The sequence below is a fragment of the Elephas maximus genome, chromosome X (assembly GCF_024166365.1).
Source record: "Elephas maximus indicus isolate mEleMax1 chromosome X, mEleMax1 primary haplotype, whole genome shotgun sequence".
In the NCBI taxonomy this organism is placed as follows: Eukaryota; Metazoa; Chordata; class Mammalia; order Proboscidea; family Elephantidae; genus Elephas; species Elephas maximus.
In genome coordinates, this window is record NC_064846.1 from 7,511,267 (window position 1) to 7,534,550 (window position 23,284).

At 42.5% G+C, this 23,284-nt stretch overlaps 1 protein-coding gene across 1 annotated transcript in view; it reads right to left on the reverse strand.

Annotated features, from left to right (window-relative positions):
• The window catches only part of AFF2 (ALF transcription elongation factor 2), a 588,903-nt gene that overhangs the window by 57,154 nt on the left and 508,465 nt on the right, over positions 1 to 23,284 (reverse strand). Inside the window, exon 10 of the mRNA XM_049871652.1 lies at positions 1,844 to 2,003. Coding sequence (XP_049727609.1) covers positions 1,844 to 2,003 — 160 coding nt within the window. The remainder of the gene's footprint in view (positions 1 to 1,843; positions 2,004 to 23,284) is intronic.

Below are 23,284 nucleotides of genomic sequence, written 5' to 3' on the forward strand. Positions count from 1 at the left end.
ATGATAATAGCAAGTACCTCATAGGGTTGTTATGAGGACAAGTCAGGTCAAGAAGGGCCTAACTCAGGCCCTTCTCAAATGAGAAATTCTACTAGGCAGACACTGTTTTCCTAACTACTAGAAAAGCAGAAAGACTGTAAAGACCATGGATAAAAACACCACGTGATGAAAACAAACTCAAATTACTAGGCATTTACTTAATGCCTGGTCATCTCCTGTGCGATGGGGAAAACGACAGGTCAGTGGGTGTCTTAGAGACACTGGCGGTGGGGGCTGATGGTTGTGGCAATGTGCTGTTGTCCCCTGCCTTTTCCTTTTGCCTTCAGGTGCCCTGAGCTGGTCAAAGCCTGAGAACTGGGTAGACATTGCCACCAGTGCTGTGCCGTTTGAGTCCCTCCTCCTTGAAATGGAGGAGGGCCCCAGAAGGACCAGGGTTGAGAAAATGCAAGTAAAGAGCTTCACACCGTGCCCGGCTCATGGCTTCTGTTCGGTAAGTGTTAGTTATTATTAATAGTGAGTCTCTGGCTGGTATAAATGAAGAGTGTACTTGGCTGCTAACCAAAAGGTTAGCAGTTTGAGTCCATCCAGAGGTACCACAAAAGAAAAGCCTAGCAATCTACTTCTGAAAAATCAGCCACTGAAAACCCAATGTAGCTCAGTTCTACTCCGCCACACATGGGGTCATCATCAGTAGGGGAAAACTAGTTTGGTTATTAGTAATAGTAGTTATATTACTACTACACCTTCTATTTTTTTTTCCTGATTATTGAAAAATCAGCATGTGAAGAGCCATGGAGGATTGCTTGCTGTAGCAGGTACAGGCTCAAAGAGGATGGGAGGGGAAAAGCAAATTCTTACCTTCACAATTACGATACTGGTATTTTATAAGGGCTGAATTAAATGTCTTCATGAAGTATCACGAAACACATTTGAAGGACGCAAATTGAAAATAAAAACACGTGACCTCTCAATCATCACATTTTACCTTTAAGGAAAGCCACACCTCTTGAGTCTTATGTGCCAAGTGGCAATTCAATGCTTCAACTTAATGAGTGGCTGCTCCAGGGCCAGAAGTGGGTTTGGGCTGGCTCCACTGGTTCTTTCAAAACAGACGTTGCTAGCACAGTTATGATTATTCCAGTTTTACACGTAAGGAAGCTTGTGGTTCAGAGTAGCTAAGTGAATTGGCCAAAGTCAAATAACAAGAAATGTATGTACGTTAGGAGAAAGAAAAAAAAAAGCTATCGAATACCTGAAGACTTTTCTGAATCTAAAGAGCTAAATATTGTGCTGAAAGTGTACTTGTATGTGTGTTGTGTGTTGGGGGTTGTTATGGGTTGAATTGTGTCCTCCCAAAATATGTGCGGGAATCTTAACCCCTATACCTGTAGATGTAACGTAATGTAATATAATGTAATGCCCTTCCATAATGCAATTTCATGTTATGTTAAATTTTTTTTAATGATGCCATACCAGTGTAGGCTGTGTCCTAAACCTAATCACTTCTGAGTTATAAAAAAAGCAGCTAGACGCAGAGACAAGCAAGCATAAGTGAGGGCAGACAGATGCCACACGAAGGTTGCCGAGGAGCCAAGGAATGCTGGAGCTACAGAATCTGAAGGAGACAAGGCCTTTCCCTAGAGCCCACTGAGAGAGAGAGAGGCTTCCCGTAGAGCCAGCACCATGAATTTGGACCTCAAGCCTTCTGAACTGTGAAACATAAATGAACTAAATGTCTGTGTTTTAAAGCCACCCACTTGCACGTCTGTTACAGCAGCACTAGATGACTAAGGGAGAGCTGCTGACTCAGGGACACACAAATCATGACTGGGGCTCTACCCACCTCTGGAGTGGCCACGCGAGGGGCCTCATTCGATTCGCTGTCAGTGGTGCTGCTTTCAGTGTCTGAGTCCGACTCGGAGCTGCTCTCTGAGTCACTGGAACTTCCAGATCCTCCATTGGTTTGCACTGTGGGTGGGGGCTGGGATGCGGCCACCAGTAGGCTGAAAGAAAAACCACATCATTCAGTGCCTCATTCGGTCTCAAACCAGATGGAGAACAGCCCAGTCAGTACATGCTCACTAAGGACCTGTGATCCGCGAGCCAGGCAGGTGGGCAGCACTGTCCCCATGGAACAAATGGGGAACATGAGGCTCAGGAGCCCCCGTGACCTGCCCAATATCAAAGGTTAGATCAGAGCCAGGTCTGAGTGTGGCCAAGTCAGTGTTCCCTGGGTTCCATCACACTGCCTATCTTCTCAGGAAAGCCTGGCCTCCCTCACTCCATGCGGAAACTTTCAGCCAAGGTTGCTTGTCTTCAAAATGCACACACGGAAGCAGAGCTTTTGATTCAAAACACTCCCATTTTGTTTTTCCAGTTTTATTAAGATGAACTTTTGTTTTCTGTCACCATCTATCACTAAGAAAGGGTGAGGTCAAGCCCTCATTTGATCAGAGGAAACTGAGGCCCAGTGAGCAGGTGGGGCTTGCCTCTGTCTCCCAGATAGTCAGAGAGCTAATTAGAACCATGGTCTCCCAGCTCCCCCAAAGGGTGGCTGCTGTGCAGAGCACAAGCACTGCCGCATGCCCAGGGCCCAGCCCCGACATGACTAAGGTTGGGTCTCGCTTGCTGTTTGTTGGGGGTATGAATGAGGGAATGAGAAGATGCCCCTCTCTGTCGTAATTTTTGTAAGCTCTTTTAAAAACTCTTATCAGGAGGTAAAATCATAAGGGACTGGCCATCTGTAATGTTTGGTTTTAAATTTGTAGACCTGAGCAGGCAAGACATTTGAAAGTGGACACCATTTGCTAATTTGCCTTCATTGATAATCAACACGTCTCCTTACCAAGTCATTTGCTCCTTGTGTCCCATAAAAATCGCCCTCAGCCACTCTTGCCATGCTGGGGTATGCCGTCTCCTTTCTGTCCTTTGGACTGTTTGCTTCGGTTTCTCAGAAATAGGGCTCTAAACTTTTGGGGGGTTTCTTATTTCCCTTTGTCTCTTCAGCCTATTTCCCATTTGGGAGACAAGCTTGGCTTGGGGTGAGGGGTGGGCTAGGGGCACACCTCACAGCCTGACTGCACTGAGCCTTGCTGCCTCCCAGACCTCCAGCTCCATGCTTTGCTCTCCCCCTCACAGTCCCACGCCTGACTCTGTAAGCCACCTAGTTCTATATTCCCACCTCTAAACATGAGAAAGAGGGACCCCAAGGAATCCCCCCCGCCAAAGGTTCTGGAAGCACAGACCTTTGCTCCTTGCCTGCACCCCAAAGACTCCACCTCTCCAACCCATGCCGTCACCCAAGCCTCTTCTCCAACATTACGGTTCCTGGCCATGGAGATGGGGCCATGCTCAGGAAAGGGATTGCTTTAAAGGCAGCCTGGGCCCCATGTTAGCCACTACCCAGGGCAGAGACTCTTTCCATTCCTTGACTTTCCCTTTAGCCTTCCAGGTAGACATTTTCTTTCTTATAGTGGAAGCACATTCTACAATGCTATCTGCCAAGTAAATGCTATCTGCAGGTACACCCTTTTGCCAAATAAACCAAGGCATTAGGGGAAGCACAGGAGAAGTAATAGGGGGTGGCATCCCTTGGGAACACGTGCGCGCGCGTGCACAGGTGAGAGAGAGAGAGAGAGCAATGCTAGAGGGGAGGTGATCTGCAACTCAGTGTTCTTATTTCCCTGCATTCTTTTGCAAATCTCTTTTCAACTTCACTAATGGCTCCATATTTATGCAAAGCATCCTCTAAATCTAAACAATTGCTTTTGAAGTTAGTAATTAAGTAAAGATTGAGGGAATATATCAACGTGGGACTAATCCAGAGCCTGTGCTAATTTGGGTTCAATTACCCCCAGTAAAGTTTCAAATACAACACAGAGCATCTGCAATACTGAGAAGAAGGTGTTGGATTGAGGGATAAGAGTGATTTTTGTACCCATGTTTATGATCTTCAAGTGAACAGGCCATGTCCTAGTTTTCCTTCACATCTGTGCATTAATTACTGGCTCATAATGTCATCCTAACAATTATCTTAACATCATAACAAATTATGAAAGACATTGTGAAGAATGGGAATTCCAGAACACTTCATTCTGTTCATAACGAACTTGTACATAGATCAAGAGGCAGTTGTTCGGTCAGAACAAGGGGATATTGAATGGTTTAAAGTCAGCAAAAGTGTGCATCAGGGTTGTATCCTTTCACCATACCTATTCGATCTGAGCAAATAATCCGAGAAGCTGGAGTGTATGAGGAAGAATGGCGCATCAGGATTGGAGGAAGACTCATTAACAACCTGCGTTATGCAGATGACACAACCTGGCTTGCTGAAAGTGAAGAGGACTTGAAGCACTTACTAATGAAGATCAAAGACCACAGCCTTCAGTACGGATTGCACTTCAACATAAAGAAAACAAAAATCCTCACAACTAGACCAATGAGCAACATCATGATAAATGGAGAAAAAATTGAAGTTGTGAAGGATTTCATTTTACTTGGATCCACAATCAACAGCCACGGAAGCAGCAGTCAAGAAATCAAATGACTCATTGCATTGGGTAAGTCTGCTGCAAATTGGGCAAATCTTTAAAGTGTTAAAAAGCAAAGATGTCACCTTGAAGACTGAGGTGTGCCTGAAGCAAGCCACGGTGTTTTCAATCGGTTTATATGCATGCGAAAGCTGGGCAATGAATAAGGAAGACCGAAGAATTGATGCCTTTGAGTTGTGGTGCTGGTGACAAATATTGAATATACGTGTACTGCCAGAAGAACGAACAGGTCCGTCTTGGAAGAAGTACAGCCAGAATGCTCATTAGAAGCAAGGATGGTGAGACTTTGTCTCACCTATTTTGGGCATGTTGTCAGGAGGGATCAGTCCCTGGAGAAGGACATCATGCTTGGTAAAGCAGAGGGACAGCAAAAAAGAGGGAGACCCTCAACGAGATGGACTGATACAGTGGCTGCAAGGATGGGCTCAAGCATAACAAGGATTGTAAGGATGGCACAGGATCAGGCAGTGTTTTGTTCTGTTGTACATAGGGCTGCTGAGTTGGAAAGCACTCGACAGCGCCTAACATAACAACAACAAACAGAAACTCAGTATGCCTTAAGCAATATATCCCTATTTCCCCCTTCCCTTAGTCCCTGGTAGGCACTAATAAACTTTTGTCTCTAGGCATTTGCCTATTTGAGATATTTCATGTAAGTGGGATCATACAATATTTTTCCTTTTGTGACTGACCTATTTCATCAGCATAACGTTTTCAAGGTCCATGCATGTCAAAGCAGGTATTAGAAATTCATTTCTCTTTATGGCGAAGTAATACTCCCTTGGATGTTTGTACCATATTTTGTTTTCCATTCATCTGTTGATGGACACATTAGGTTGCACTGTGGAACTTTCAAGTTAGCAAGTCTTTACAATATTTTACCTTCAGTTCTTCATTGAAATGTTTGCTGCCCATGTAGTTAAATTCTCACTTCTGCTACATTTATTTTCATACATCACTAATTTATTTCCAAAATGTACACTAAAGCGGCTATGAGTGAAGCTAGCTCATGCAACACTTGATTTTGCCTAGGAGATGAAGGACTAACGTGCAATTTGCACATTATTCATTCACCAAGACTGTATTAAAATTATTTCCCACATCATTTACTCTCATATTTTAAAAAGTTGCTTTTAAAAAGAATGTTAGTGGTTATAACAAAGATAATCTGTGATACTAAAAATCACCTACACTTAATATATCAAACCATCCACTCTATAATTTGTAAATATTAAGAATGTAATCTATGACTTCATCCCTAACTTTTCAAAGGACCCAGGTTTATAAAAAACAGGTTTATAGTAAGTTCAAAGTCAACTGCTCGCCTTTTTCAAAGATCAGATCTTGCTAGTGCACTCATACCAGGGTGAGCTGCCTTTACTGAATGGAACGAGGCCTCATTTTAATTCTAACCCCATTCATTAGGTGTTCATGGATACAAGCTGGACTGAGAGCAAAGAACTTGGCTTAGCAAGTCAATAATCCTAGCAGAGGGATCCAAGGCTGGGGAAGGGGATCAAAGCACAGACCAGTTGGAGAGAAGCTTGGGAGACAAGGATGGCCCTGGTGTGGAAGACTTGACAGTACCAGGGGGAAAGGGTGGGTTTTAAGAGGTAGCCCAGGTATCCTAGTCCCTAGAAATGAGAATCTCTTGATATGTATATTGGTTAGGCCTCTTCCGAAATAGAGGGATCAATCTGTGATTCCATAGTTAATTGGTGGTTGCAAATAAGATGAAAAATCTGGGAGCCATATTGAAGGAACTGTAACTACTTTGTCTGGAGAAGACTTAAGGTGGGTGGGTGACTCACATGATGATAACTTTCAAAAAAATCTGAAGGTCTCTCCTGTGGAAGAGAGAGTGAGCTTCCTCTGAGCAGCTTCAAACGTAAAACTAGGACCAAAGAGTTGGAGATACAGACAGGAAGATTTCAACTTAACATCAGGAAGAACTTTGAAAAACCTAGAGCTGGCCACGGAAAGAATGCACTATGTTGAAGGGCTGGTGGTGCAGCGGTTAAGCATCGGGCTGCTTACCAAAAGTTCAGCAGTTTGAACCCACCAGCCACTCCCTGGAACCCCTATGGAGCAGTTCTACTCCATCCTATACGGTCACTAAGAGTCGGAATTGACTCGACGGCGACGGGTTTGGTTTTTTTTTTTGGTTTTATGTTGTAGGACAGTGAGCGCCCCAATCTTAGGTGACCAGATAGCTAGCTATATAGACTGTGGTAGAGGGATTCCTATTGTGGGTCTGAAATGAGGTAGGACGATCTTGCAACTCAAAGATTATAATTCTTATGAAGTAAATTTTAATGGAGACTGTTGATCAACCTTAGAGAAAATATGTAAGGAGTCATTCGCACTATCCAGTATGTCCCTGAGGATAGGTTTGATATGATTTGCTCTTGACGACAGTATGTGAGTCACAGTTAGAGCTATTATATGAACCTTGGAGGATTAAAATGACATTGCTCTTGGATTATTTTAAAAACCAGACTTTTCACTCATTCAGATTAACAGTCTCCAGCAAGCAAAACGTCTGCATCAGCATGGTCTGACTATAAACCTCATTTAACTGTAAGTCCTTCCTCAGGAGATACCTAGGGATGATGAATTGGCCATTCTGCTCAATCAAGCTGTGTGGGTATCAAAAAGCAAAGGTTCCACAATGGGTAAGAGCTTTCTAGTGGGAACCGTACAAGGAGAGGCTTTGACGAGTACACATGATATTGACATTGGCCTAGAACTTGCCAAAGACATGTGGCACACATGGGGTGTTTGACGGAAGAGTTCTGTATTAAATCCTCCCCTTTAATTTAGACTTGGATGAATTTCATCCACGTGACCTTTTTCGAGTTTTATAGGGATCAAATGTTTGTCTACCAGATAATTTGAAATGGTTTCCTATTTGATTTCATCATTAAGCCGTAAAGTGATGGCCCAAGGGCAAAGGTATCAACAACCACAGGTGAACTTACCTCTCTTCCTCCCTTGGTTTTCTTCAGTCAACTCTGGATTACAGAAGTGGAACAACACATCTGCCTCACCACACTAGGCCACTAGAGGCAGACACTCTGAACCTGAACCTATCCCAGCCAAGGGGTGGGAAAAATGCATTTTTGTCCGAGTTGGCTTTTTTGAAATCTTTTCTTTCCTCCCATAAAAAAACCATTTAGCCCACTCGTCCAACAGAAAGTGTATGCATAAGCATGATATAGAAAAGATACAAGCAGAGTTGCTCTGGTAGAAACAAGGGGTGGGGTAGAGGGCAGGAGGCTAGCATCCCCAGCAGCTCGCCCTCTTCCCTGGGATGGCCCCTGGCCACAGTTTGAAAGTAAAATACTTCCTATCCCCATATGATTACAAGTAGCTCAGAAACAAGTACATTCTGTGCTAATGCTCTGATACTATTGACAGGTGGACAGTCACTGTCCAGATGTGACCTGAAGCATAGTCAGGATAGCGTTGAGGAGGTAATCTTTGTCCAACATGTATACACTGGGTATTTGTCCTGCTGTCTGATCCTGGGGTTTAAAATGGCGTCGGCTCGATTTACTTGCAAAGAGTTATATGGAGAACTACACCTATCAACACGTTCATGGACTATTTATCTACCATATATGACATTGTCTAGAGCCCCGACTGAATGAAGCGGTCTGTGGTTGGCAGAATAATGACTCCTCCCCACACACACCAAAGACTACCACATTCTAATTCCTGGAACCTGTGAACATGTCCTTTTACAAGGCAAAAGGAGCTTTGCACATGTGACCAAGTTTAGGGTCTTGAGATGGGGAGATTATCCTTGATTATCTGGTTTGCCCGATGTCATCACAGGGGTCCTTAACAGTGCCAGAGGGAGGGAGAAGTCAGTGATGCACTGTGAGAAGGACTAGATCCACTGTGGTTGACTTGGAAGATGGAGGAAGGGGGTCATGAACCAAGGAGCGTGGCAGCCTCTGAAAGTGGGAATGGCCCTCAGTTTACAGCCAGAAAGAAAATGGGAGCTCACTGGTCCTACAACCACAAGGAATTGAATTCTGCCAACACGCACATGGCCAGAAAACAGATTCTCCCCTAGAGCCTCTAGAAAGGAACACAGCTCTGCCGACCCCTTAGTTTTAGTCCAGTGAGAGCCATGTCAAACTTCTGATCTCTGTTAACTATAAGATAATAAATTTGTGTTGTTTAAATTTGTATTTAAGCCACTAAATTTGTAGTAATTTGTTGTGGCAGCAAGAGAAATCTAATACAAGACCCAAATAATTAAAATTCTGGGTATAGCTGCTTATACCTGAACACGTTTTCTTTTGTTTGTAAAATTCAGTTTCCCTTCAGAGAAGTCCAAAAATGTAAGCCCACTCGGGAAGAGAAGCTGGAAATGACTAAGTTCTTGCATTTTTTTGTTTGTTTTTTATTACCAGATGTTAGTGCCTCTTTCTCCTAACTTTCCCGACACCTCCTTTCTTTCTGAGGCAATGGTGCCGAATGATTTGGTGATGGCGTCTCATAATTCCATTTGACTCACCATCATTCAGGGCTTGTTAGGCCCTTTTTTGTGGGTGGACCGGACAGAGGCCCTTGGTTCCTTCTCTTCCTGCCTGGGCCCTGCCTCCCTTTTTTAGACTATTTCACATATCTAAATAGCGACATTTTTTTTCCCCTACTGGTTTTAAAGAGACAGTTTTAGGACAGTGGAAAGAGCATGAGATTGGAAGTCAGCTGACCTGCTTTTGAGTCAGTTTGGATACTTAATAATTGTGTGACCTTACCCTGGGCTCCTAACATAAGGGTCTCAGTTTCCTCATCTGAAAAATGGGGATGATTACACATCTCGTGGATTTTTAAGAGGATTAAATGGGGTAATTTAAGTGAGAGAATTCCATTAGCCAGGGCTTCTCAAACTCGAATGAGCATTTGAATCACTTTTTGGGGGACCTTGATAAAATGCAGATTCTAATTAGGTAGGTCTGGAATGAGGCCTGGAGTCCACGGGTGGTGCAAAAGTAACCATGTTAGGGTGCTAATTGAAAGGTTGGAGGGTCCAGTCCACCTAGAGGTGTCTCAGAACAAAGACCTAGCAATCTACTTCTGAAAAATCGGCCACTGGAAATCCTATAGAGCAAAGTTTTACCCTGACACACGTGGAGTCATCATGAGTTAGGACTGACTCGATGGCAACAACTGGGGTGGGACCCAAATTCTGCATTTCTAACGAGATCCCAAGTGATGCAGATCCTCCTGGTCCTAGTCCCTGGAACCGGGGCTTCCAACTGGTTTGTTTGGGTTGGAACCCTTGCTGAGAATTTGCACTTCCAACAAGTTCCCTGAGGAGAATTTGCATTTCTAACACGTTTTCAGGAAGTCATACATAAGATCCTGTTAAAATGTAGATTCTGATTCAGTATATCTGGAGTGGAACTGGCCTGAAGCCCTGCTTGGAACACACTGAGAGTAGCAAGGCTAAAACCTACATGGGCCATTCAGATGTAAGCTATTAGGACAAAAAGAATTGGTGAGCTACGGATTTGAAACTAAAGGCTAACACACAGTTTTGAGATTAATTGTGGATAGTATTTTTACATAATTATCCTGTCCTCCTTTGGCAACAGTAAGTGAAGTGCCTTAGGTCATTTTTGGTCTGTTGTTGTTAGGGGCCTTCGAGTTGGTTCCAACTCATAGAGACCATATGTACAACAGAATGAGACACTGCTTGGTCCTGTACCATCCTCACAATCGTTGTTATGCTTGAGCCCATCTTGTAGCCACTGTGTCAAATCATCTCGTTGAGGGTCTTCCTCTCTTTCGATGACCCTCCACTCTACCGAGCATGATGTCCTTCTCCAGAGACTTGTCTTTTTGGTCTGATACAGTCAAGTTAAACCATTCCTCAAGAGTTTTTATCAGTTTCCTTAGGCTGAGCATGGGCTTCCACTTACAACTTTCAGGAGGCCACCTGCCTGCACCAGTGGTTGACCAAACGCATATTTCTTTCCTCCGAATGTGTGCTATGGGTCATTAGCAAGGGTCAATGGTGGCTTGCCACTGTCCCAGCCAAGGGTCAGGGTGGAAACAGACTGCATAAATGGCTCCAACTTGGGCCCAGAGCATAATTCATAATGGTAGTGACAGTCTTTGTTGTTGTTAGTTGCCATGTAGCCATCTACAGCTCATGGTGACCCCGTGTACGACAGAATGAAATTTCTCCCAGTCTTGTGCCATCTTCACAATCACTGGTATGCTTGAGTCCATTGTTGAGAGCCTTCCAACCAAGGGGGCTCATCTTCTAGCACTATATTGGACAGTGTTTTGTTGTGATCCATGGGGTTTACACTGGCCAACTTTTGGAAGTAGATTGCCAAGCCTTTCTTCCTAGTCTGTCTTAGTCTGAAACTTCCACTGAAACTTGTCCACCATGGATGGCCTTGCTGGTATTTGAAATTCCAGTGGCATAGCCTCCAGCATCATAGCAACACACAAGCCACCACAGCATGACGGACTAACAGACTGCTGGTGGAATGACAGTCTTAGCTGCCATTTATTGAGTGTTCACAGTGTGCCAATAACTGGGCTAAGCACTTACCTGCAGTTTTTTCGCTGTATCCTCACAATCACTCTGGGAATTAGAAATGATAATTACCTCCATTTTATAGTTCAGAATCTGGAGATGTAGTACCAAACAATATCAAGTTGAAAAGGATATTACGGTACAAACCTCAACAAGTTTCAAAGAAAGAAAAATGGGGGGCATCTGGAGTCAGCTGCATACCAATACACAGTAAGGTGGCACTATGGAGGGAGGCAGGCATGTCCCCAGTAAGGCTCATCAAAAAAAAAAAAAAAAAACAACAACAAAAAAAACCAAACCCACTGCTGTCGAGTCGATTCTGACTCATAGCAACCCTATAGGGGTGCCTGGTGGATTTGAACTGCCAACCTTTTGGTTAGCAGCTATGGCTCTTAGCCACTAGGGTTTCCAAGGCTCATCAGTACTGTCTAACAGGCCATCGTGTCTTGAGAACATCACAATTTGCATATGGGAGGATAAAGCAAGATTTTTTCTGGAAATAATTAAAAGCCATGCTGACTTTTCTGCCATCAGATGGAGCTGTTTCAACCAAACAGCTGAACAGGTGGGAAAAAATCATACTCATCCAAATATTTTCCTACCTTTTCCCTTTAAAGTCCATTAAAAAAAAGGCGGGGGGAGCAAGGGAGAGAAGGAGGGCAAGCAAGTGTGTGAGCACTGACTCTCAGGGGCCAGAATGACACCAACATGGAGCATGAATGATTGGCAGCTCACATTTTTAATGAACCCAGAGAGTGCCGGCTGCCAGGAGTCTATAACAAGGTCAAAGTCTTCCAATAAAGAATTACATCAGTTCCAAATCCTCAGTAGAGTAGGGCATGGACTTTGACTGGGTGACTTGTACCCAGAAGCTGCTTCCATTCAGGAATCTCCCTGCTGCGTTTCTAGAGCTAGTCTGGAGATAGGGCCCAGTTGCCCATTAGGGGAGGCAAGGCAGCCATAGGCTGAATTTCCTGGGGGGGACAAATTAGGCCTTGGCAGGCCATTTGGCTAGTGGGTCCTGGAGATGGGTGCCGAGATGCTCAGCAGGAGCCTCTGCCTCCTCCCTGCCTGACATCTTCTTCCCCTTTGTCCATCATGCTTAGGCCTGCCTTTTTTTTAAAATAGTTTATTTTATTATTATTATTGCAAATACATGCAGTATAACATACACCGATTCAACAATTTCTATGTGTACAATTCAGTGCCACTGATTATATTCTTTGAGTTATGCAACTATTTTTACCCTTCTTTTCCAAATTGTTCCTCCAAGCTTCCTATCTAACCTTTCAAGTTGCTATTTTCAGTTTGATCCCATAGAGATACTTCTTAAAAGAGCACAATGCTTAAAAGTTAGGCCTGTCTCTTGACTGAGGGAAGTGCCCATCCCTTTTCTAGCCTCCTTTGCCTACATTTCTTCTGTGATGCTTTCCACACCAATCTCCTTATCACTATCGTCTGGTCCCCTTAATGTCTGATCTGTTACCTGGTGTATCACACACACTCTTGATTTAGACAGTAAGCTTCAAAGGCCAGAGGCTTTATCAACCACACACTCCATGAAAAGCTTGGTGCGCTTAAGACACCCTCGAGTAAAGCCATAAAGAAGTCTGCTCTATCGATCTCAGGGAGAACTGTCCCCAGATGCCTCCTATGCCTGCAGGGAGGTACTTAACCTTCCCACTGCCCTATGACCCTGTGGTCTCAAAAGGATGTCATCACTGTCGATCAACAAGTCCAAAAGCAATTGTAAGTGCGTCCTTCCCATTTTACTGAGAAGGCTCCAGGACCTCTTAGCCAAGGTCACGTGGCTGGATCTGCGGGGGAGTTTCACTACGCTCCCGTGACCATTTCCCAAATACCAAGTCTAGTTGGAGGAAATGAAAAGGGATCAACCACAAATCCACCCTTTTAATCATATCAAAAGGCAACACGAACCAAGAATTAATCTCAAGCATTTTATTCAAGTGACCTAATGAGACAGGCTGCAAGAATTTGGTGTTGGAAACATGCAAGGTCCTCAACCCCTTCTGCAAGGAAAAGTTTGTTGCATTTGGCTCATTCGAGGTCACATGAACCATTTCTAAAATCAAGCCCATGCTGTGTCCTCACCGAATGTGTCTTACTTCATAATCATGTCTGGGTTATATTGTAAACATGAGCATTCAAACCCTAAGTGAATGGTAAAAATGGCAACTTGCAAAATTGCTGTGTCTAAACCCAGCATGCCTCCCATGTGGGAGACCCAGGCACCTCATGCACAGCCACCGCCGGTTGGCCAGTGGAGGCTTGTATGCTGCTATGATGCTGAACAGATTTCAGTAGAACTTCCGGACTAAGATGGACTAGGGAGAAAGCCTGGTGATCTACTTCCAAAAATGAGCCAATGAAAATCCTGTGATAACAATGATCCAATCCCTAGCTGATCATGGGAATGCTGCAGGACTGGGCAGTGTTTCATTCCGTTGTGCATGGGATGGCCATGGGTTGGAGGCTGACCCAAAGGCAGTTAACAACGACAACCCTAACACAAGAGAGGGGCAGTAACACAGGACACTGCCATGAGGAGTAGATGCTGCCCAGACAGCCCATTTGGGTGGGATCGGGCCTCGGGTTCCTAATCAGCAACAAGTTGCAGACTGTCCTCCATCATAAAACTTCCTAAATGTGTGATCAACACTTGCTGTCCCAACTCCTCACCAACAGAAACGTCTTCAGGCTCAGATTTGGGACTCTTGAGTATAAAGGAAACTGCTTTCTTAATTGCCACCACCACTCCCTGTCCTGCCCACTCCCCATTGCAAAAGTGGATGTTCTTTCCTAACTCTTCTTGAACTCTTTCCCTGTTGAACTAAAAGCTTTCACTTCTTTTGTACTTACTTGGTCCCTGTGACAATATGCTATATCAGGTGATGTCTTGGTTTCAGAATTCACCATGACTTTCCACCAGTTAGATGCACTCCTCTCTATAAGATTTTCAAAGAGCTATATCCGTCACCACCCTACCCAGTGTCGGTTTTATGCCTCACTATTCCCAACATGCCTCTCATTTTTGTCCCCTCCCTGCTCCCACACTGCCTCCATGCTTTTGCCGATCCTGTTTGTCCTCTCTAACCAGCTGCCATTGAGTTGATTCGGACTCGTGGCAGCCCCACACGCTGCAGAGTAGAACTGAGCTCCCCAGAGTTTTCGGTGGCTGTAATCTTAGGGAAGTAGATTGCCAGGGCCTTCTTCCAAGGCACAGGCGAGTGGGTTCAAACTACCAACCTTTAGGTTAATAGCTGAGTGCAAACTGTTTGCACCACCCAGGGACCTTTTGCCCTGTCCAGAGTGACACTTTTCACATCTCTTCTGCTTGGTTCCCCACATGTCTGTCAGTTGGTCACACTGTGGTGGCTTGCGTGTTGCTGTGAAGCTGGAAGGGATGCCACTGGTATTTCAAATAGCAGCAGGGTCCTCCACAGCGGACAGTTTCAGCTGAGCCTCCGGACTAAGACAGACTAGGAAGAAGGAATTGGTGATCTGTTTCTGAAAAAATTAGCCCGTGAAAACTTCATCTCATATACTTCGAACATGTTATCAGAGGGACCAGTCCCTGGAGAAGGACATCACGCTTGGTAAAGTAGAAGGTCAGCAGAAAAGAGGAAGATCCTCAAGGAGATGGATTGACACAGTGGCTGCAACAGTGGGCTCAGGCATAACAGTGATTGTGAGGACGGCTCAGGACAGGGCAGTGTTTTGTTCTGTTGTACATACGGTCACTGTGAGTCAGGACCGACTTTACGGCACCCAACGACAATAACAAATTTCTTGGTTAAATCTTTATCTTTTAAGCTCAAACTTAAACAACCTGAGGTCTTTTCTAATGACTTTAATTCTCAGACACCTGTTCTGATTTCTTTTCACCAATGAGATCACCATTAATCACTTAATTACTTTTGAATTATTTCATTGTGCTCTTCACTTGTACAGCTAAATTGTATGCTCCTTGAGGGAAGGAGACAGATTGTACAGTCATTTTATGTATTACACAGCGATTAGAATGATAACTGGTATTTAATTGTCTTGTTATGAAAAAAAAAAAAGAAAAGAAAAACTCCCAACGGCCTTGTTATGAATAGACAGGCAGTGCAAACAAAGCCAACTGGTAAAGAACAATATTTAACTATGAAACGTTTATGTATTGCTGACTCTCAACAGAAGTCAACACTTAGGACAGGCTACTACTCAATACCAAAGCATCCTGAAGCAGAAGTTAAGTTAGTGAAAATAATTAGGCCAACAGGCTGCCTGGTGATGGATTTGTACCCTTTCAACCGATTCTGTGGATGCTGGCCCATCACCAGCCAGACTCTTCAGCTTCAGTTCCACTGACAAGACGCAACTCACTTGGATGGATATTTTTAATGTGATTGGTATTTACAGCAACAGCCATCTATGAGTCCCAAAGTGTGCATACATGCATAAACATGAGAAATAAATGGCATGGCTCTTACTGAAAATGAGTACTACATACAAACAGACCTTCCTTTTTAAATTAAAATAACGATTCAACAATTCTGATTTGCGCGCGACGTGAGCTGCTCGCGTCACATCATTTTGATCCATTAACCAGCTCAGCCTACAGTGTGCCTGATATTAACTCCCTTTCTAGTTGATGATTTTTTTCCCGTGGCATAATTAATTTCCTCATGGAAGAAAAAATATTCAATAAATTTGGAATTAAATATGAGGTTGAAGGGCTTTCACAAAAGACAGAAATAAATCTCCTAGCCCACATGCATTGCTAATTATGACATACATTAAGAACAAGAAGGTGTTCCCTTCCTATGATAAATGGGCCTGAAAATCCTCCCCAGCATTTACTATAAATCACAACGACCATTAATAAACAGGCAGAAAAAACCGACAGTTTCTACAAGAATTCACTCCCATTCTTTGCCTTAGACTATCAGTGTCATATTTAAAGCTAACACCTTAAATCTTCTATACAGAAGCCCTCTAAGTCAAAAAGCCCAGCTATTTCAAACAGAATTTCCTACGTCTGTTATTTTGAATGATAGTAAAAAAATAAAAATAAAAATAAAAAATACTGGCTCCTTAATCTGGTAACAGTATCTGACTTTAAATCTTGCCTTCCAGCTAATAGCTTCCCCTCTCATCAATGCTAAATTAAAGGAGGTCAAGTGCAAATGAGAGAAGAAGAGGGGACCACACTCTTTCCACATATTTGAAGAGCTTGTTTGATCATGCATCCAACTCGCCTTTGACATCAAGAGGAAAAGTGTGATCATGGCCACTGTAATGAGGCAGCTAAGCAGAGGCAGCCTATCTTGCAAGGGCTTAGACTTGAAATCTAGATCAATAGCAACAGGAGTGGCAATTCTTGTGTTACATATGAACACTGAACACAGAGTCACTTAAAAGCTGACCTAGAAAAATTGGAAAGAAACTTAGGTATTTATCCAAGAAATAGCACAACCTGTAATACTGACTAATGGGCTAGTGGAAATAAAACCAGGGTGTTTCGTTTTGTCATTAAGCTGCAGAGGAATATGGGAAATTTTGCAATTCCAAAGAAGGCAGAATTGAGAATAAAAAGAAAAAAAAATAAGAAGTCAGGCAGTTCAAATACCTTCTAGGGTTAAGCAAGTTACATTTGTGGTCAATTCCTTCATCAGATACATGGTAATGTACGTCCTGTGGGTTATCTCCTATGCCCTTTTAGTACACTAATAGCAAATTACAATTACACAGGGCCCCCACCGGCTAAACCCAAACAAATGCATGTTGAGGGATTATAGTGCAGACAAAGCTTTCACGACTTGGTGGTGGTGATGGGGGCTTTAAATGTCCAAAACAACAACAACAAAAATATGCTCGCTTGGCAAACCATGTGAGGTGTACACTTTTAGGAGCACTTTTAGTGAGATGTGACTATGTTTCTAGCCTGATGGTGTCAATAGCTCAAACTCCAGCGCTGTTTGGTGGAGTACATTGCCTGCTACATGAGTCCCACACTGCTACAACTTCAATAATGACAAGACCCAGGTACCGTTACCCTGCCAGCTGGAAACTTGGTGGTGGAGAAATGTTTTCCAGAAGGTTCATATGTCAAAATGCTCCCTTTGGCTATAATTATATTTCAGACACCTATATGCCTAAAGTCAAGGTGTTCGAATGAGAGAGGATGTGCGTGTGTGCGTGTGTGTGTGTGAATGTGTGCATGTGAGTGTATACGTGTGTGTACATATATGTGTTAACATTCAACATGGCTAATACCAAGAGAAGTAAGATAATTTCAGCATCGATTAAGATGGTTGGCTAAGATGTAAAGCAATATGGGGAGGAGTGCCATCCTTCAAGTGAGGTGCAGAGTATTCATTTAAAAATAATGTTGCTATTAGCTGGCTAAGGCTAGAGATGGTGATCCTGTAGCATATGTTGGGCACTACTCATTTAATAAAGATGATATTTTTGCTGGTCAGTGTTTATGTTAACCCCCATTTGGGTTCTAACCATGTTTTAGTACCATGCACACATGTACATTCACGTGTATGAGACTCGAATGTTACTCAACTTCTCATCCTGTATTCAAAGATTAGTGTTATGAGTACTGTCTGAAAGAATTACAAAGGTGGTTATTTTTCCATCTGTTGGACATGACTCATTAAATATTCAAGGGAAATGTCACCTCTTTCCTTTCAGTCATCCATAGAACTTGTGAAAACTGACAGGCTTACAGTTGGTGGCAGGACAGCGATACATTCCTGGTGTAGGACTTACGATTTATGTAGAATTGAACTATTCTTCTAATATATGCGGCCTCTGATATTTTCTGTCATTTTTCTATCTTGTCAAAACAAAAAACAAATCACAGAATTATTCTTTCCTTTCCTCTTTTTCTCCTCCTTCTGGGTCATCTTCCTCTTCTTCTCCCTTCCTCTCCTCCTTTCTCTCTTACTGGGATCTTGTAAAAGTTTCATTATTCAACATGGCTCTTTAGTTTTGATGTTTCCAGTATATATTCTTTTTGAATTATTTAAGTCATTATAAAGAGAGCAGTTTGTTTTGGTTTGTTTTGTTGTCTCAAACACCTTCTAACCATCCTGCATGCCGATAACAGGGTAACGCTATGAAAAATAACAATACAAGCCAAATATTTAAAAGTTCTAAATATGTATATTTCAAATAGTTCTTAGTTATTTCCATTCGAAAATGAACAGGGAGAAAGAACCCAAGCTTCTGTAATGTGCATGTTATTAACGTTGGTATAGACGGGCAAGAAAGGGCACATGGCATCAACTAAAACAGAGAGAGACTGCAATCCGTGCCTCCCTTGCTGTGCTCTTTCTTTAGAGAGTACATCTTTGGGAGCCTGTCCTGTGTTAACCGTGCTGCTCAGTCGTACACGGATCTGCAGGAGGAGACCCAAGCAACTTTTGCTCTGTGGTTTTACTTCCCTTTAATACGATAGTTTATACACTGTGGTTTATTCATTTATTGGTCTGATGGTTTTTATGAGTTGTGATTCAACATAGGTTCTCTTCTAGTATCGTGTTTTATAAAGATATGGGGAATGTAATATAAGTCTAATACAATTATGGTTATGTGCCACGCAAGACAATACTGTAAATATGAGGAGAGTCTGAAAAGCTGTTTAGCAAAATGATCTTAATATACAAGGCAGTGTGAAAATGGAAAAGGAATCTATAATGACAATGAAGATTAGCCATTTGCTCTCTAACCTTATTTACAGAAGCAATCAGAGGTATTCAGGTCGAGTTAATGACCCTGTCTCCAATTAATTCAATTGTCTACAAACAACACTGGTGCAGTGGCTGTCTCAAAGTCTGCCACACAGTCTCAGAGGGAGTACAGAAGACTCCATTAAAAGTGACAATAATAATGCATTTATTACTGAAACACTATTGTATTATAAATAAATTCCTCATGTTAAATTATACTCCATGCTTTAACAGAAATTCAATTACTGAAATAATAAAAAGATGGTGTATTTGCCAAGTGCTTGGACTATAATTTGGCTGCTCAGTTACCAGCGGTTGGCTGTTTTGCAATTTTTTCTTCATAGACTATTTCTTTTGAGTAAATGCCAGACTTTTTCATACAAATTTTATGAACAAGTTGCAAAATGAAATTTTGAGCTTTTGAATCCAATTATGAAAGACATAACTAAATCTATTATTGAAAAAAAAACTCTAGTAAGGCCTTTCTGCCGTTGTTCAGAACTGTCTGGTAATTGAGGTAAGCACAGGTGCTGCTCATTATGGACCATTGTGCGCCATCTGAATTCTGGGAACTGTGGAATTCAGATGGCTTAGACTCTGTTTGTGTGAATAACAAACAGGCCTGATTCTGCGCTTGTTTGTACAAGCTTGTACACAGCTCATTTGGGACTTTGAAGACACCTGCTTACCCTTTTGAAGCCAAAACAGTATCGTTTAGGTTCTGGCTATCCTTTCAATGACAATTTTGCAAAAGCAACATATTTTGCACTCTCCCTTCATCTTCACCATCTCGTCCACCATGCAGTAAGTAACTCCACCACATCCCTGCCTTTGAGTACAGGGAAAGGTGTTCTGGAAAGCTACTGTGGTTAGCCAATGGCACGAGAAGGCATAAAGCCTAAAGGCTCAGGCAGGGAAAACACAGAGCTTTGACACTCTGCCCATGGAAAGATTTCTTTGACAGGCCATTTGTCAAAGGGGGACAGGGAATAGGGTTTATTTGCGTTTAGGATGAGGAGTTTTTCTTTTTTCTTCCATTCACCCTTTCCTCTGGGTTCTCACATGTGTCTTTCTAATGTCTAGTCCCATTGCCTTTAGACGGGTCATCTGGAAGCAAAGAACCTTACAATCACAGGTACCTGTTTCTGGTTTTCAGAATACAAAGGAAAAACTACTTTTAACTGCCGCCTCCTCCGCTACCCCACGGTGCTACAGGCCTAGCCAGCAGCCATCACCTGAGTTGCCCCGCACTGCGGTGGTGGGAGCTTTTGAAGAATGTCACACATTAACGTGAAGCTTCTAGCCAGGCAATAGCTTCTCAGTGCTCTGACTAGCTTTAATTATTCAATGACTTTGCATTTTCTTTTGTTTTACTGGAAAGTCTTACCTGTTATAAAGATAACACCTAGAAAATATATCGTAATGAAGCAGTAGTTTCATTGCATAACAGGCAACAAATCTTGATTACCCCTACCCCTCACCTTAAGCTCTGGGTCCCCTCAGCTGCAGCTCCCCCCAAGCACAGGGACTAACCACAAAAGGTGATATTCCAAAATTGTTTCTTTGTGAATCTTCATGGTAGAAGTTTGCTTTCATAGTTATGCAGGGGAAAAAGCTGAAGATGTACAGACTGATAAAATCAACCAGAGAAATTACGGATGCAAGGTTGTAGCTTGAAAGGTCTACTAGGAAACATCCCAATTCGCCCACAGTGGTTATATAACCTGGAATGTAATTCTTCCAATTTAGCAAACCCTTTTTTTTGTAGCCCAAGAGAAGTCTAATGGTGATGATGAGTAGTCAACCCATGTCCGTTTGCAAAGGCTCAATGAAATACTACCCGCTGCAGTGCTAACGTGACACTTTGTTACATTTCTACTTACCTTGTCCATCAGGCAAAGTTACAATCATGACAATGCCTCACGAAGTCAATAAAAGCCAAAATATGATTGACATGGCTTGACAGCGCTCCACAAAAGGCAGATTGGAATCTTACCTTTTCCCTTATCACTGAAAGTGCAAGGTAAAGCTCTGCAGGAATATAAATAATTTGGAAACTCTCATAGACAATATTCTACTGTGTTTCTCATTTGCACTTTAAAAAAGCTGCCCTACAGACCTTATGTACTTTTAAGATTTATCTGAAAGATACATGAAGAAGACTTCCAGCCAAAAAAAAAAAAAAGTACATGTTTAATGGAATTAGATCTGTAGGCAAAAAAAAAAAAAAAAAAGTCAGAGGAAAAGGCAAAATATTAAAGTGCATGCGAGGTGCTTTCTTGCTTTGATAAATATCTTCTGGGATGTCATTTACTAGAAAGTCATGATTTTACAAAATGAAAAAAAAAGCTGTAGTATAAAAAATACTCTATTGCTGAAGTAAGTTGCTGTGTTCATATTTCTCTCTGAATTTTGTTTTTGTCAGCCAGGAGTCTTGATATTTGCCTTTATATCTGCTTTTTTATCATTTTTATTGAAAACGTGGCAATTATTGTGAAATACTCAAAATGCAGGCAACCTTCTGATTACACGGCAGGGCAGAGTCAGGGATCTGGGCTTAGTCAAAGTCCTCATCTTCCTTCCAGTCTCTGGAAAGAGGCAATTTCACATGAAACCTGAGATCACAGAGGTTGGGGGAGGGGGTAGGATGTTGCTGAGAACTTTGGGAAGGTCCGGGGTACCGTAACATAGACTTAACGTGCCTACCAGAGTCAAGAGCACCAACAGCATTACCTCTGAAAATGAGCTACCAAGATAGCGGAGGACAGTAGGAAGATAAAATACCTTGAAGTTGTACAAGACTGAGACTGATTCCTAAAAAAAAAAAAAAATACATTTGGTTGCAAATGACAAAAGATCTAAGTTTTTGTTAACCTCTTGTTATAGATTGAATCGTGTTCCCTGAAAATATGTGCTGTAAATCCTAACCCCTATACCTGCAGTTACAATCCCATTGGGAAATGGGTTTTCTTTGTTAATGACGCCGTATTAGTGCAAGGTGTGTCTTAAGTCAAACTCTTTCTCTCTCTCTCTCTTTTCTAAAAATAATATTTTATTGTGTTTTCGGTGAAAGATGACACAGCAGTTTAGGTTCCCATTCAACAATTTCTACACAAGTTGTTCAGTGATATTGGTTACATTCTTCACAATGTGTGAACATTCTCATTATTTCCATTCTGGTTGTTCCGTTCCCATTAATCTAGTTTCCCTGTCCCCTTACATTCTCATCTTTATTTTTAAGTAATTGTTGACCTTTTGGTAGTCAGTCTCTTTCAAGGTGTAGAAAATCAGGTTAAACAAGCAAGCACAGAGGGGAAGATCCATGCCACACGATTGCCAAGGAACCAAGGAACAGAAGCTGAAAACAGACAAGAACTTTCTTCCAGAACCGACAGAGAGAGAGAGCTTTCCCCTGGAGCTGGTACCCTGAATCCAGACTTCTAGCCTCCTAGACTGTGAGAGAATAAAATTTTTGTTTGTTAAAGCCATCCACTTGTGGTATTCTTGTTACAGCAGCACTGGGTAACTAAGACACTTCTCAGGAACCTGCAGCTTATAAAGTTTGATATAAATTTAATTTCAAGATAGGCCCTGTTTCCGTTTTCTGAGTTTGGTGCCTAAATGTAAGACCTAAGCAAGTTATCAGGATATAATGGATATAAATCTTCTTTTATCCAACATGATTCTCTTACCACCATTAGCATCCGCATTATAAGTACTAATGGCACTACTATTAGTATTTCATTTATCAAGTTCTTTTTTTTGTTTTAATGTGGGCTGTGACTTGCCCAAGGTCTCACAGTCAGTACACAGCTAGGAAGAAATCATCCAATTATGTTTCGTTTGTCTGTGTATTAGTTTTGCCTAAACCTGCTTGGAAAAGTTCTTATCTCTTCCAGCCCCAACAATAGCCCATTGTCTCAGTCATCTAGTGCTGCTATAACAGAAATACCACAAGAGGATGGCTTTAACAAACAGAAATTTATTCTCTCACAATCTAGTAGGCTACAAGTCCAAATTCAGGGTGTCAGCTCCAGGGGAAGCCTTTCTCTCTCTGTCGGCTCTGGGGGAAGGCCCTTGTCATCAATCTTCCCCTGGACTAGGAGCTTGTCCGTGCAGTAACCCTGGGTCCAAAGGATGCGCCCTGCTCCTGGTGCTTCTTTCTTGGTAATATGAGGTTCCCAACTCTCTGCTTGCTTCCTTTTCCTTTTATCTCCTGTTTGAGAAGATAAAAGGTGGTGCAGGCCATGCCCCAGGGAAACCCCCTTACATTGGATCAAGGATGTGACCTGAGCAAGGGTGTTACAATTCTACCCTAATCCTCTTCAACATAAAATTACAATCACAAAATGGAGGATAACCACACAATACTGGGAATCATGGCCTAACCAAGTTGACACACATTTTGGGGGGAC